The sequence below is a fragment of the Coregonus lavaretus genome, assembly GCF_964263955.1.
Source record: "Coregonus lavaretus genome assembly, chromosome: 21".
NCBI classification, from domain to species: domain Eukaryota; kingdom Metazoa; phylum Chordata; class Actinopteri; order Salmoniformes; family Salmonidae; genus Coregonus; species Coregonus lavaretus.
Genome location: NC_140008.1, coordinates 25,486,745 through 25,500,813, shown reverse-complemented (window position 1 = coordinate 25,500,813; position 14,069 = coordinate 25,486,745). Strand labels below are relative to the sequence as shown.

Sequence of the window (14,069 nt, the reverse complement as noted above, 5' to 3'; positions counted from 1 at the left end):
TTTGAATGTTCTGTGCAGATCTCTGAGAATATTGATTGGGTGTTTTACCAAGGTGCATAGTAATTTGAAATATTGCTCTTTCAGTTTAAGTTAGGCAGTGTGATGGCAGTAAGTTCCAGACTGTTCCAGGAGGCTGTGCTGTGTTGTGATTTTTCTATTTGGGCAGCAGCCCCCTCTCCCTCTATTCTGTCTCTATTATTTTTGTCTGTGTCAGTCTTTCTACTAGATTGGTGTTGTTGAAAAAGCACTCACCATGTTGCTCTTTTTCGCTTCTTTCTTTTGTTTAGTTTTCTTCTTCTTCTCCCTCTTTTCATGCTCTGCATGTCATCAGATTTTGAGAGCTAACAGACAACTGGTAAAAGTTGACTGAATTACAGTTGATGCATGCCCCTGTCATCGTTACCACCCTAACATCTGTTGCTGTCATTGGTCCATTCTCTATGAACATCCTGCTTGGTTATGCTTATGATGATGTGCCATGTTTCTCAAGGGGTGAGTGATGACGGCTAGTTGGAGACACTCACTGCTTTCAGAGTCAGTAACTTCCTTCCAGTGTCTCCACAAGTTTGTCATCAATTTAGCTTACAAGGCTTAGGCCTAGTCTTCTGGAAAGCTGTGACTACTAATACATGACTCGGTCTACATCACTATTAAAGCAGTATTCCTATGATAGATGTTAAGCCATTGTATTGTCTCTGTGAAAATTCTTAAATGTTTTATTTAATTTTTCTTGTAGATGTTTGGAAACTGGACCTTTGGCACTTTGGTATTCACAGTAATGGTCATCACTGTTACATTGAAGGTAAATAATGTCATTTGAGTTTTTGCAATTCTTCAATTCATAAATAATTCTTAAAGCAATCCTGCATGAAATCTATCACTTTTTGATATTGTTGTCACAGTCACCTCACTCCCCTCTGCTCTCCTATGGCCTTTCACATGCTGTTCTGACCAAACTACATGTTGTTTTTTCTCTCTGTCGACAGCTGGCCTTGGAGACCCACTTCTGGACGTGGATGAATCACTTTGTTACCTGGGGCTCCATCGCTTTCTACTTCATCTTCTCCCTGTTTTATGGGGGAATCATCTGGTGAGCTGAGGTGCCATCTCTTTCCCACACAACCTGTGTATCTCAAATACACATTGCATTTCGTTATATAGTATGTGATAAGATCAACAAGTGTAATTGTACTGCATGTGGCATACAGTCTACTTAGAATTACACCTCAGTGATGCTAGCCACTTTAAAATGATCTAAATGTTTTATCCCAGACAGTCGAAAAGCTTGAAGTTCTATTCCAGGCTCTACTCACAGGGTTAGTTAAGCCTGAACAGATGTTGGCTGGCTAACAGTGTGATTCTCTGTGACCTTTGCCCCCCTCCAGGCCTTTCCTCCACACCCAGGACATGTACTTTGTCTTTGTCCAGCTGCTCTCCAGCGGCTCCGCCTGGTTCGCCATCATCATCATCATCATCGCCTGCCTTTTCCCCGACATCATCAAGAAGGTGTTCTATAGGCACCTCCAGCCCACCAGTACCCAGAAGTCTCAGGTAGGACACCCAGGGACAGGGGAGAGGAGGGGGAAGGGGTGGGCTGCGGGTTGCCGTAATAAACTATACACTGACAGGAAACGCATGACACCACAGCATGGCTTCTCACCTCACAGACAACACAAGAACAACAATTCACTGTGCAACTGACAAAGGCATGCTCCAAACAAAGCGGGTGCATCTCTGTTCCAGATCTTAATCTACTGTAGCGTGTCTGTGTGTGTCTGATAGGTGGGAGAGCTAGACAGTAGATGCCATATGGTAGGAGCATATTGCTGAACAAACAGTTTTTTGAAAACAGCCTCTTCAAACAGCCTCTTGAACAGTTCCATTTTTGTGGTCGCAATTGCCTCTTTTCTTAAAAGGTTGATATTAACACCCCCTCTTTTTTTGTTTGTTTACTTACACTTATTGGCCTTTTTTTGCATCATAGTTGTCAAGTCAGCAATTCTAGCATTCCCAGTCCGTGATGGAGAAAGTTGAGTGTGAAAGTGCTGCTCAGTGGTTCTTAGAAGATAAAAGCTCTCTCTTTCTCAGGATTGAGTCTCATTTCCTGTCTCTGTGATAGAGATGACTTTCTTCCTTTCTCAGGCTGGTGTTTATCCATGCGTGCACGTGCGTGTGACTGTACGAGTGTGTTATGATCATTACATTTACATTTACATTTTAGTCATTTAGCAGACGCTCTTAACCAGAGCGACTTACAGGAGCAATTAGGGTTAAGTGCCTTGCTCAAGGGCACATTAACGTCATTTAGCAGACGCTCTTAGCCAGAGCGACTCACAAATTGGTGCGTTCACCCTATAGCCAGTGGGATAACCACTTTACAATTTGGGGGGGGGGGGGGGGGGGGGGGGGGGGGTTAGAAGGAATACTTTAGCCTATCCCAGGTATTCCTTAAAGAGGTGGGGTTTCAAATGTCTCCGGAAGGTGGTGAGTGACTCCGCTGTCCTGGCGTCGTGAGGGAGCTTGTTCCACCATTGGGGTGCCAGAGCAGCGAACAGTTTTGACTGGGCTGAGGGGGAGCTGTGCTTCCGCAGAGGAAGGGGAGCCAGCAGGCCAGAGGTGGATGAACGCAATGTCCTCGTTTGGGTGTAGGGACTGATCAGAGCCTGAAGGTACAGGGGTGCCGTTCCCCTCACTGCTCCAAAGGCAAGCACCATGGTCTTGTAGCGGATGCGAGCTTCAATTGGAAGCCAGTGGAGTGTGCGGAGGAGGGGGGTGACGTGAGAGAACTTGGGAAGGTTGAACACCAGACGGGCTGCGGCATTCTGGATGAGTTGTAGGGGTTTAATGGCACAGGCAGGGAGCCCAGCCAACAGCGAGTTGCAGTAGTCCAGACGGGAGATGACAAGTGCCTGGACCAGGACCTGCGCCGCTTCCTGTGTAAGGCAGGGTCGCACTCTCCGAATGTTGTAGAGCATGAACCTGCAGGAGCGGGTCACCGCCTTGATGTTGGCGGAGAACGACAGGGTGTTGTCCAGGGTCACGCCTAGGCTCTTCGCACTCTGGGAGGAGGACACAGCGGAGTTGTCTACCGTGATGGCGAGATCATGGAACGGGCAGTCCTTCCCGGGGAGGAAGAGCAGCTCCGTCTTGCCAGGGTTCAGCTTGAGGTGGTGATCCGTCATCCATACTGATATGTCTGCCAGACATGCAGAGATGCGATTCGCCACCTGGTGATCAGAAGGGGGAAAGGAGAAGATTAGTTGTGTATCGTCAGCGTAGCAATGATAGGAAAGGCCATGTGAGGATATGACAGAGCCAAGTGACTTGGTGTATAGGGAGAAAAGGAGAGGGCCCAAAACCGATCCCTGGGGGACACCAGTGGTGAGAGCACGTGGTGCGGAGACAGCTTCCCGCCACGCCACTTGGTAGGAGCGACCGGTCAGGTAGGACGCAATCCAGGAGTGAGCCGCGCCGGAGATGCCCATTTCGGAGAGGGTGGAGAGGAGGATCTGATGGTTCACAGTATCAAAGGCAGCAGACAGATCTAGAAGGACAAGAGCAGAGGAGAGAGAGTTAGCTTTAGCAGTGCGGAGAGTCTCTGTGACACAGAGAAGAGCAGTCTCAGTTGAATGACCAGTCCTGAAACCTGATTGGTTTGGATCAAGAAGGTCATTCTGAGAGAGATAGCAAGAGAGTTGGCTAAAGACGGCACGCTCAATAGTTTTGGAAAGAAAAGAAAGAAGGGATACTGGTCTGTAGTTGTTGACATCAGTGGGGTCGAGTGTTGGTTTTTTGAGAAGGGGAGTAACTCTCGCTCTCTTGAAGACGGAAGGGACATGGCCAGCGGTCAAGGATGAGTTGATCAGCGAGGTGAGGTAGGGGAGAAGGTCACCGGAGATGGTCTGGAGAAGGGAGGAGGGGATGGGGTCAAGCGGGCAGGTTGTTGGGCGCTTGACCCTGTGTTGGGCGTGTCTACTGTGTATGTCGTCTTCCCTCCTACCTGACCTTCTCTGTGTTCCGCCCTTCCTTCCTTTCATCTGCTCTGTAGATGTACTCCAACCGAGTCGCCATAGGTGATGACTTCATCGCTCTGCAGCCTCTCTCCAGAGCCAAGAATCAGCTGGGCAAAATTAGGTAGAGTAGGCGGGGCCCTGCTGCCTATAAGTCTTGTCTGAATGCAGAGGACAAACTAACTAACCAGCATTCTAGGAGATAAGGGTAAAAAAGAGAGGGAAAGATAAGTCTAAGGCATTTTGTTATGCACCCCTGCAAAGAGTCTATCAACTGCATGTCACTTTAGTTTAGCCTGTAAAAGTCAAGTGCACTCTGCATTGGGCAGAGCAGCCCCTCACTGCAGCATTGTGCAGCAGCCCTGATATAAAGCTCCGGTCATAACGGCATGTGGAGCACAGCTTGAGGCTGTTTAATGTATGCTGCTAATACAGTAACTCTGATGCCCAAAATAATAGTTAGCAAAAGCTGCTAGCTGGTGAATGCTATTTTCATAGTAGTTTATTCACTGTATCTCCGGATCATATTCTGGACAGCATGCTCTTAAACAATAGTATTATTTTCTTAAGATATGCACAATGAGCAGAGAAAATGACAACCACTCCATCCAAAAGCAAGGGATCAATTTCCTAATTGGATTGACATGTTTGCAGAATAATTGCTAAACCAAATTCTAAATTAATTCCTGAATCATCCAGTTACAATTGATCAATTTACATAATTGAGAGTACCCTGAAATGACTAAACTGGCTCATTGGTTCTTTGGAACATCTTTGTGCCCAGTCTCCTAGTTAAAATGTTAGTGCACACTAATTGTTTTGGACACGAATTGATCGGTGCTGCTATCCTCTATTACCTCCTATGGATGTGGGAGTCGTTTTTGTGCTCATTTGTCTTGTTCTCTCCTGTTTCCTTCCGTCTTGTTCTCTCCTGTTTCCTTCTGTCCAGGAGACTTAATGGGTTGTTTTGTGCTTCCAGATGGAAGAGGATAAGAGTTCAGTCAGCTCAGAATATGACTCTGCTGAAGGCAGGAGCCGAGGGGAGGACAATTGGCAACTGCTAGCTGCTTCTCCTCCCCCCGCCCAAGGCCCAGCCCTATGCTCCCCTAGGTAGTATTTGTATTTATTATGGATCCCCATTAGCTGCTGCCAAGGTAGTAACCCTACTGCTTCCCAGGCCCAGCCAGGCCAGGCTTCTCAGTGTGTGTGTGGGTCCTCCCCTGGACTGCCATCGCCCACCCTGTCCACCCATCCCCATATTGCTCTGTTTTTTATCTGTTTTTTAAATCATATTTTACTGCTTGCATGAGTTACTTGATGTGGAATAGATTTCTATGTAGTAGAAAGTCCCCGTAATGTCCCCTGTAGCTCAGTTAGTAGAGCATGGCGCTTGCAACGCCAGGGTTGTGGGTTCGTTTCCCACGGGGGGCCAGTATGAAAATATATGCACTAACTGTAAGTCGCTCTGGATAAGAGCGTCTGCTAAATGACTAAAATGTAAATGTAAAATGTACTTTGCCCCTCCCATAGTCTGTTCTGGACTTTGGGACTGTGAAGAGACCTCTGGTGGCATGTCTTGTGGTGTATGCATGGGTGTCTGAGCTGTGTGCTAGTAGTTTAAAACAGACAACTCGCTGCATTCAACATGTCAATACCTCTCACACATACAAGTAGTGATGAAATCAATCTCTCCTCTACTTTGAGCCAGGAGAGATTGGCATGCATATTATTAATGTTAGCTCTTCGTGTACATTTAAGTCCCTCTTTGTGGCACCTGACCACACGACTGGACAGTAGTCCAGGTGCGACAAAACTAGGGCCTGTAGGACCTGCCATGTTAATAGCGATGTTAAGAAAGCAGAGTAGCGCTTTATTATGGACAGACCTCTCCCCATCTTAGCTACTGTTGCATCAATATGTTTTGACAATGACAGTTTACAATCTAGGGTTCCTCCAAACAATTTAGTCTCCTCAACTTGTTCAATTTCCACATTATTCATTGCATGATTTAGTTGAGGTTTAGTGAATGATTTGTCCCAAATATAATGCTTTTAATTTGTGAAATATTCAGCATTGTGCCTTGTGATAACAACACCCAACCTTACTTAATCATGACTCGTGTCATTTTTCACCTGTCTGTCTGTGTATGTAAGCAATTATGTGTATGCATGTTTTATTAGCCTAAATGCCTTTAAACGAGCAAAAGACTGAGTCATTATATCAAACAAACAATGTTTTTCTACATATTTTTCATTTTAATATATCATAATCCTACCAGTATATGTCAAATTGATTGTGCTATTATTTTTAATTTGGCTTGTTTTTTAAAAATGGCTTTATGTACGCATTTTTCTTTTGGGGGGGGGGGTCCCCATCATTTAACTTCATATACCTCATCCCTGACTTAAGTTAATAAAATCAAGGTTACTCATTAATAACAAAAATTATGATTGTTAATAGATCAAATGTATCTAATTTGTTACCAATATCACCTTAGTCAAATTCATCATATTTATTCCAGATTTTCTTGATGTTCTTGGGTTCTAAATGTTCTTGGGGTCTTGATGTCTTCTATGTTGTTGATGGGTCTAGTTGGCTGACCGTTGTGCAGTTGGGTGTGACGCGTGCGAGTTTCCCGTTTGTGCCGACGCATTATCCTAGACGTTAAATTACAGGACTGGTAAATCACGTAGGAAATTATCACCTACAGTGGGGGAAAAAAGTATTTAGTCAGCCACCAATTGTGCAAGTTCTCCCACTTAAAAAGATGAGAGAGGCCTGTAATTTTCATCATAGGTACACGTCAACTATGACAGACAAATTGAGAAAAAATAATCCAGAAAATCACATTGTAGGATTTTTTAATGAATTTATTTGCAAATTATGGTGGAAAATAAGTATTTGGTCACCTACAAACAAGCAAGATTTCTGGCTCTCACAGACCTGTAACTTCTTCTTTAAGAGGCTCCTCTGTCCTCCACTCGTTACCTGTATTAATGGCACCTGTTTGAACTTGTTATCAGTATAAAAGACACCTGTCCACAACCTCAAACAGTCACATTCCAAACTCCACTATGGCTAAGACCAAAGAGCTGTCAAAGGACACCAGAAACAAAATTGTAGACCTGCACCAGGCTGGGAAGACTGAATCTGCAATAGGTAAGCAGCTTGGTTTGAAGAAATCAACTGTGGGAGCAATTATTAGGAAATGGAAGACATACAAGACCACTGATAATCTCCCTCGATCTGGGGCTCCACGCAAGATCTCACCCCGTGGGGTCAAAATGATCACAAGAACGGTGAGCAAAAATCCCAGAACCACACGGGGGGACCTAGTGAATGACCTGCAGAGAGCTGGGACCAAAGTAACAAAACCTACCATCAGTAACACACTACGCCGCCAGGGACTCAAATCCTGCAGTGCCAGACGTGTCCCCCTGCTTAAGTCAGTACATGTCCAGGCCCGTCTGAAGTTTGCTAGAGTGCATTTGGATGATCCAGAAGAGGATTGGGAGAATGTCATATGGTCAGATGAAACCAAAATATAACTTTTTGGTAAAAACTCAACTCGTTGTGTTTGGAGGACAAAGAATGCTGAGTTGCATCCAAAGAACACCATACCTACTGTGAAGCATGGGGGTGGAAACATAATGCTTTGGGGCTGTTTTTCTGCAAAGGGACCAGGACGACTGATCCGTGTAAAGGAAAGAATGAATGGGGCCATGTATCGTGAGAATTTGAGTGAAAACCTCCTTCCATCAGCAAGGGCATTGAAGATGAAACGTGGCTGGGTCTTTCAGCATGACAATGATCCCAAACACACCGCCCGGGCAACGAAGGAGTGGCTTCGTAAGAAGCATTTCAAGGTCCTGGAGTGGCCTAGCCAGTCTCCAGATCTCAACCCCATAGAAAATCTTTGGAGGGAGTTGAAAGTCCGTGTTGCCCAGCGACAGCCCCAAAACATCACTGCTCTAGAGGAGATCTGCATAGAGGAATGGGCCAAAATACCAGCAACAGTGTGTGAAAACCTTGTGAAGACTTACAGAAAACGTTTGACCTGTTTCATTGCCAACAAAGGGTATATAACAAAGTATTGAGAAACTTTTGTTATTAACCAAATACATATTTTCCACCATAATTTGCAAATAAATTCATAAAAAATCCTACAATGTGATTTTCTGGATTTTTTTTTCTCATTTTGTCTGTCATAGTTGACGTGTACCTATGATGAAAATTACAGGCCTCTCTCATCTTTTTAAGTGGGAGAACTTGCACAATTGGTGGCTGACTAAATAATTTTTTCCCCACTGTACAGTGTCACTTTTAAATACTAACTTTTTTCATAATCTGTTAACTCATGCCCAAATAATGTTGATGACTCATCCTATACTCGTATTTGTGGCCAAAGCATACATTTTAGAAAAACTAATTTGAAAACTTCACAGCAAACTTGTATCTCAAACAGACTGTTTTAGAAAATTCTTGCTATTTCCTCATAGAGGATGATGTTATGTTTTTGTCTTATTGGCTGAGCTGGCCAATCAGCTGTTTACTTGTCATGAATATTTGTATTGACCGGTATACCATCACACCTGTTAATGGGGACGCTCACACCATTCAAACACAGAAAAGCTGCTTTTTAACATACTTAGTTACTTTAACTGTCAATCATCATCACCACCTCCAACCATGTTAGTGGTCCCCTAACTGCAGGTCAAGGTGGAAACAACATGAAGGATGTTTATGTAATCAGTCTTGATGAGAAGAATATCCATATCACCTGAAACTGGCTTGCCTTGCTCATCAGTTTTTGATAGAGTAGAATTTGGAGGACACAGTGTTTAATGTAGGATACAGTAGAATTATACATCCATGGCAGTGTAGCCTAATACCTATTTTGTTCTCACTCTTTTTACCACTATTTCTGCTGTAGTTTCTGAGTGGTGGGCAGAGGAGGGAATTGAGCGTTGTAACCCCAAACCAGTGTCGATAGTCTTGGGATGTGTTCAGGTCTGCCTCTTTAGCGGTGCTCTGCGCAGTGAGTGCTTACTCAGGAAAATCAAGAATTGGCTGTACGAGATCAAAGTCGATTATTTCCTCCACTTAATGCTATGCATTTTATATTCACTGAATTTTCTGCCTTTGCCATTCATTTGCAGCCGTAGATTGTCTTTGATTGCGAGTGAATCACTGTTATTTATCATTGTTATGTGGAACTGAGCTGACTGAGATTAACGTGAGAATATGATTTTAAGCACACATCAGACTGGCATGGCAACTGCCTGTAACTCCTGTGTGATTTGATTACATGGCTTCAAGGCTTGGCCAGGCCAGGGACAAGGACAGACTTGCCTTGGAAAATACTGCATCGTTTACCGCTTTTAAATGTATTGATTTTAGTTTTTATTTGATTGATTTTCACCTCCCCAGCTTGGCCATGTACATTTTGCCTGATACCTTGTACATAATCACCCACCCCTTATTGTTTTGAAGAGCTCCGAATCCCCAAAATCCCCTCCCGGCTCCCTGGACAGTCATTGGGCTGTTTTCTTGTGGATATTGGGGTGACCTGTGTGTTCTGATTCTAAAATTCTCTTGTGCTCTGCCACCCCTCTGGCTCCCCTTCCTCTGTTTCTCTCTCTCTCTCTGTATCTATCTTCTCTCTCTGTATCTATCTTCTCTCTCTGTCTCTATCCTCTCTCTCTGCAGCTTATTGAGACTAACTACCAGGGCATCGGCTGCGTGGACTCCATGAGTTGCTTCTCAGAGGGGGAGAACGGGTGCACCCGGCTGGGCCGGATGGTGGAGCAAGTGATGGGCCGCTGCGACCCTGCCAACTCCAACAGGTGTGACCCCACCCTCTGTAGCCTCTGCTGCTGCAGGCGCATCTCCTACAAGCTGGAGCAGGATGAGCCCACTGCTCCCCAGGAGTAGTGAGAGCCTAGTAGAGAGAGAGAGGTAGACTAGACTACGGTCTTACTGGTAGGACAGGCAGCCCAGTGACGGACAAAGGTTTGTAGGGAGGGAGACTAGTATCTGGATCCTGAATCTTAAATGGCCTTTAAGGGAGACATATTTATCTTGTATGCTATGATCAACTTCATGGCTTCATGGAGTCCTTCGTCTATTTCTCTTCTATATTCAGTGGGACAACATGCTCACCAATGTAGCCATGTGTCTATGTAATCTGTCCTTCCAAGTCTGTACTCGTATGCATTTCTTTTCAAGTCTTCTTTCACCCGGGGGCTTTTTGTCACCTATCTTTGTGTCTGATCAACCTCGTCTTCTGTCTGAAGTTTTGTGCTTCTTTTAACTTTTCCAAAGCCTGCCGAGTCAGTGTGTTTGTGTTTCACAGTGTAGGCGAAGCCCAGGTTCAGAGTCCAAGTCTATATTGATCTATGACAGTGTATTTATGCTGAAAGATCTATTCAAGAGTATGCTAACCGAGGTATATTTATTTGAATATTGTTAAAAATGTAGCATTCTCGTTCTGCTTTCTCCTTGTACTCTTAGTCTCGGACTTGCCAAAGTTTGTTATACTGCATGTGTGTATCTATGGACAATGACAGCATGATGCCAGTGTAATGCTTTCTCAGCCCCTTCCTTGTCTGCCCACACATCTACTTCACACCCTCACTGTCCCAACACTGTGAGGTGAGATGAGCACTCCGAAAGAAAATAATCAAAGTTAGACTGAGACTTGTTCCGGCCTTAATGCTAGGATACTGCCACTGCACAGGGGGAGAGAGAGACCCCACCATGGCCCATGCTCGCTGACTGGCAGCCTGGCAGGGAATACATCAGCCCTACTGTACCGTACCTTGTACTGTTACTGAATGTTTTGACATGCTGCAGTGTTTGGGGTCTGTGTGCCACAGCTGAAACATGGGGACCACACTCCCTGACAGAGAGATGTACTGGAAAACTGTAGTCTCAAAATGAGAATAGTCTTTTTGCTATTTATTTTATACAGTGAAGTACTTGAAGCCTTATAGCTGCTTTTGAGAAGAGAACTGTCTTGTTGCATGGGGCTGCCTTTGGTATTTTGTATGCTGAGTAACCAGACGTTATGTGTTAACGTGTCTCCTGATCTTTTCTATAACGTTACTCCTCCTCCTCCAGCTTTGCTGCACTTTGTCTGAACCTCTCTCGTCGTTGCCGCTCTGTGTCTAAAATCTAGATAAATCAACTTCCCCCATCTACGTTATTCATATGCAGCTGTTATCACCTTGACGTCACTATTCAATCTAATATTCTGCTGCTTGCCTGGTTTTCTGTTCTGATAGATCGCCATAGACAATGGACTAATAGCTTGATATCAAGTGGGAGTACCACTAGACATCACACCAACATACACATTTATCAAGAAATACTTATTTTTTAAGTCCAAAAGCATCATGTACATACAAGATCTTAAAACGGTTGTCTTTGTCTGAAATACTTAATCCATTTAGCACGTATACGGTATTGTTGACACTTGTGATCCAAAGATAATAAAATGGGTATATTGATGAACAATATTATTTAGATTATATTAGATTCTACTGGAGTCTGAATAAAGTCCTTACTATTCCCCCTGGTGGCGATGTTAGTTCATACAGGCTTTGATAGATAGGGAAGGGCCTTGTGCCTTTCCTGAAGGTAAGAGAGTTGAGCCCTCTTTTCAAGGGCTCTTTGATATTTTCTTTACTATAAATATGCAAATATATATTCAAGATGTCTTCGATATATTATTATATTATGATACAATTTTTGTATTAGCAGTAGATATTCAGTGTAAATTGGTCACATAATTGTACAGCCAAGAACTGAGCATCATATCATTCAAAGAAACAGTATTTAGTATACCTGGTTATGCATAAGATGTATTATGCATATAGTGACATTACTCAGAGAGAAGGGGGACGTTGACTGTTTGTGTCATCCATGTACTAATCCTGTACTAACCCTCGCTGTACTCACCCTATTCTCTCCTCCTTTTTGAGTTTGACTGTTTGCTTGTGCTACTACCCCTGTAGTTGAAGTTTAGGGCAGGAAACGAGTCAGGCGACAGGGCAGGAAACGAGTCAGGAGACAGGGCAGGAAGCCAGTGGAAGATGAGCAGGATGACAAGGTTTCAGTTCCATGGCAGGGCCTCCTCATATCAATACAGATAAAGTCTTCAACTACTCCTGTGCTATCCCCCTACTGTACCATGCAATGGCAAGATGGCCGTCCCATCCAACAGTAAATAAAGGGTCTTTAGGCAGGACAGAGACAGATGGAAGCACTCCAGAGGCAGGTTTTCAGCTTAGTCATCCTCCCCCACCCCTCACTCCTCTGTCGTTGATGCTTTTAGATCATGGAGCGACTCGGACCCCTTCTATTCCAACGACCGGAGCATCTTGACGCTCGAACCCATGGAGGCCACTCATTGCTAAGGTAGCAGAGAGCAGTAGTGCCGCCCTGCCACACGGAGAGGGACTACTCCCCGAATGGCCCAGGGCTGACCAGCCATGAGGCTTTGCACCACCACTTTGAGAGAGATGCTACATTGGCATCTGTTGTTTCTGTAAATAATAAAAGGGAATAAGACGGTACTAAAGACGAAAGAATTTGTCAGACTTGAGTGAAAGAACATGGTCTACTTCTTTGCGCCTGTAGGTCAGTGCTGCTGCTGCTTCACCTGACTATCTGGAAGGTCTATTTCCTGAGGAAATTAGGTGGGCCTTGTTATAGCCATATCCTCCATTTTTACAACCTGATTTTAAGGTATGAAAATGTGAAAGCAGTTGGATGATCAGGTCTCAAGTCTGTTGCTTTTTTTGGAAACTGTCCCTAAAATATGCCTTTTCTGCACAGATTGTTAGCGGTACGTTCGTTCAGACATGTCGACAGGAGAATGTCCATATAATAGCTCCCAATGAAAGATATTAAATAGCTGTCAACATGATGAAATCAAATATGGCTTGCACATCTAGTTCTTGTTTAAAATCCCACACATTGTTTTTATTTTCCTAATCATTGCTAATTGAAATCATGTTTTTGTTGCTGTGTATTTCCCCCTCTGTTACTAACCACTTCTTCATATTTGTTTGTGTATTTATTTCCATCGCCTCACTGACTGAACAGAACTGCATGAGCTCTCTGTATCCTCTATCTTTTGGGGCCTTTGGCCCACAATAATGGAAATGCCAGAGTCGAGTCTAGAGGGTCATTGAGACAACCGTTTTAAACTTGCTATCAATGACTGATTTATGCACATCATCAGCACACACAGATTTATTAGAATATGGCCGAGTTAATATAAAATCGTGGGATTTTATTTGGTTACTATTTGTAGCAGTTACCTCTCATCAGCTCGAAGTGGGAGACACTTTGAAATGTCCAAGTAGTCAGTGGAGGTTTATATTTATTTGCATGGTACCAATATTTGTAAGCATATCTGGCACGATTTATCAAGGTCAGCATTGGTCACTCTGGCATGTCTGATGAAGAACAGTTGAAGTCGGAAGTTTACATACTTAGGTTGAGTCATTAAAACTTGTTTTTCAACCACTCCACAAATTTCTTGTTAACAAACTATAGTTTTGGCAAGTCGGTTAGGACATCTACTTTGTGCATGACACAAGTAATTTTTCCAACAATTGTTTACAGACAGATTATTTCACTTATTCACTGTATCACAATTCCAGTGGGTCAGAAGTTTACATACACTAAGTTGACTGTGCCTTTAAACAGCTTGGAAAATTCCAGAAAGCTTTAGAAGCTTCTGATAGGCTAATTGACATAATTTGAGTCAATTGGAGGTGTACCTGTGGATGTATTTCAAGACCTACCTTCAAACTCAGTGCCTCTTTGCTTGACATCATGGGAAAATCAAAATAAATCAGCCAAGACCTCAGAAAATAAATTGTAGACCTCCACAAGTCTGGTTCATCCTTGGGAGCAATTTCAAAATGCCCGAAGGTACCACGTTCATCTGTACAAACAATAGTACGCCAAGTATAAACACCATGGGACCACGCAGCCGTCATACCGCTCAGGAAGGAGACGCGTTCTGTCTTCCAGAGATGAACG

At 43.9% G+C, this 14,069-nt stretch overlaps 1 protein-coding gene across 1 annotated transcript in view; it reads left to right on the top strand.

The window, feature by feature from the left end:
* Positions 1–12,591, top strand: part of LOC311148884 (phospholipid-transporting ATPase IF-like) — a 50,079-nt gene extending 37,488 nt beyond the window's left edge. Inside the window, exons 26-30 of the mRNA XM_084185896.1 lie at positions 737–802; positions 987–1,090; positions 1,386–1,551; positions 9,720–9,856; positions 12,349–12,591. Coding sequence (XP_084042022.1) covers positions 737–802; positions 987–1,090; positions 1,386–1,551; positions 9,720–9,856; positions 12,349–12,430 — 555 coding nt within the window. The 3' untranslated portion in view covers positions 12,431–12,591. The remainder of the gene's footprint in view (positions 1–736; positions 803–986; positions 1,091–1,385; positions 1,552–9,719; positions 9,857–12,348) is intronic.
* Positions 12,592–14,069: the final 1,478 nt, after the last annotated feature.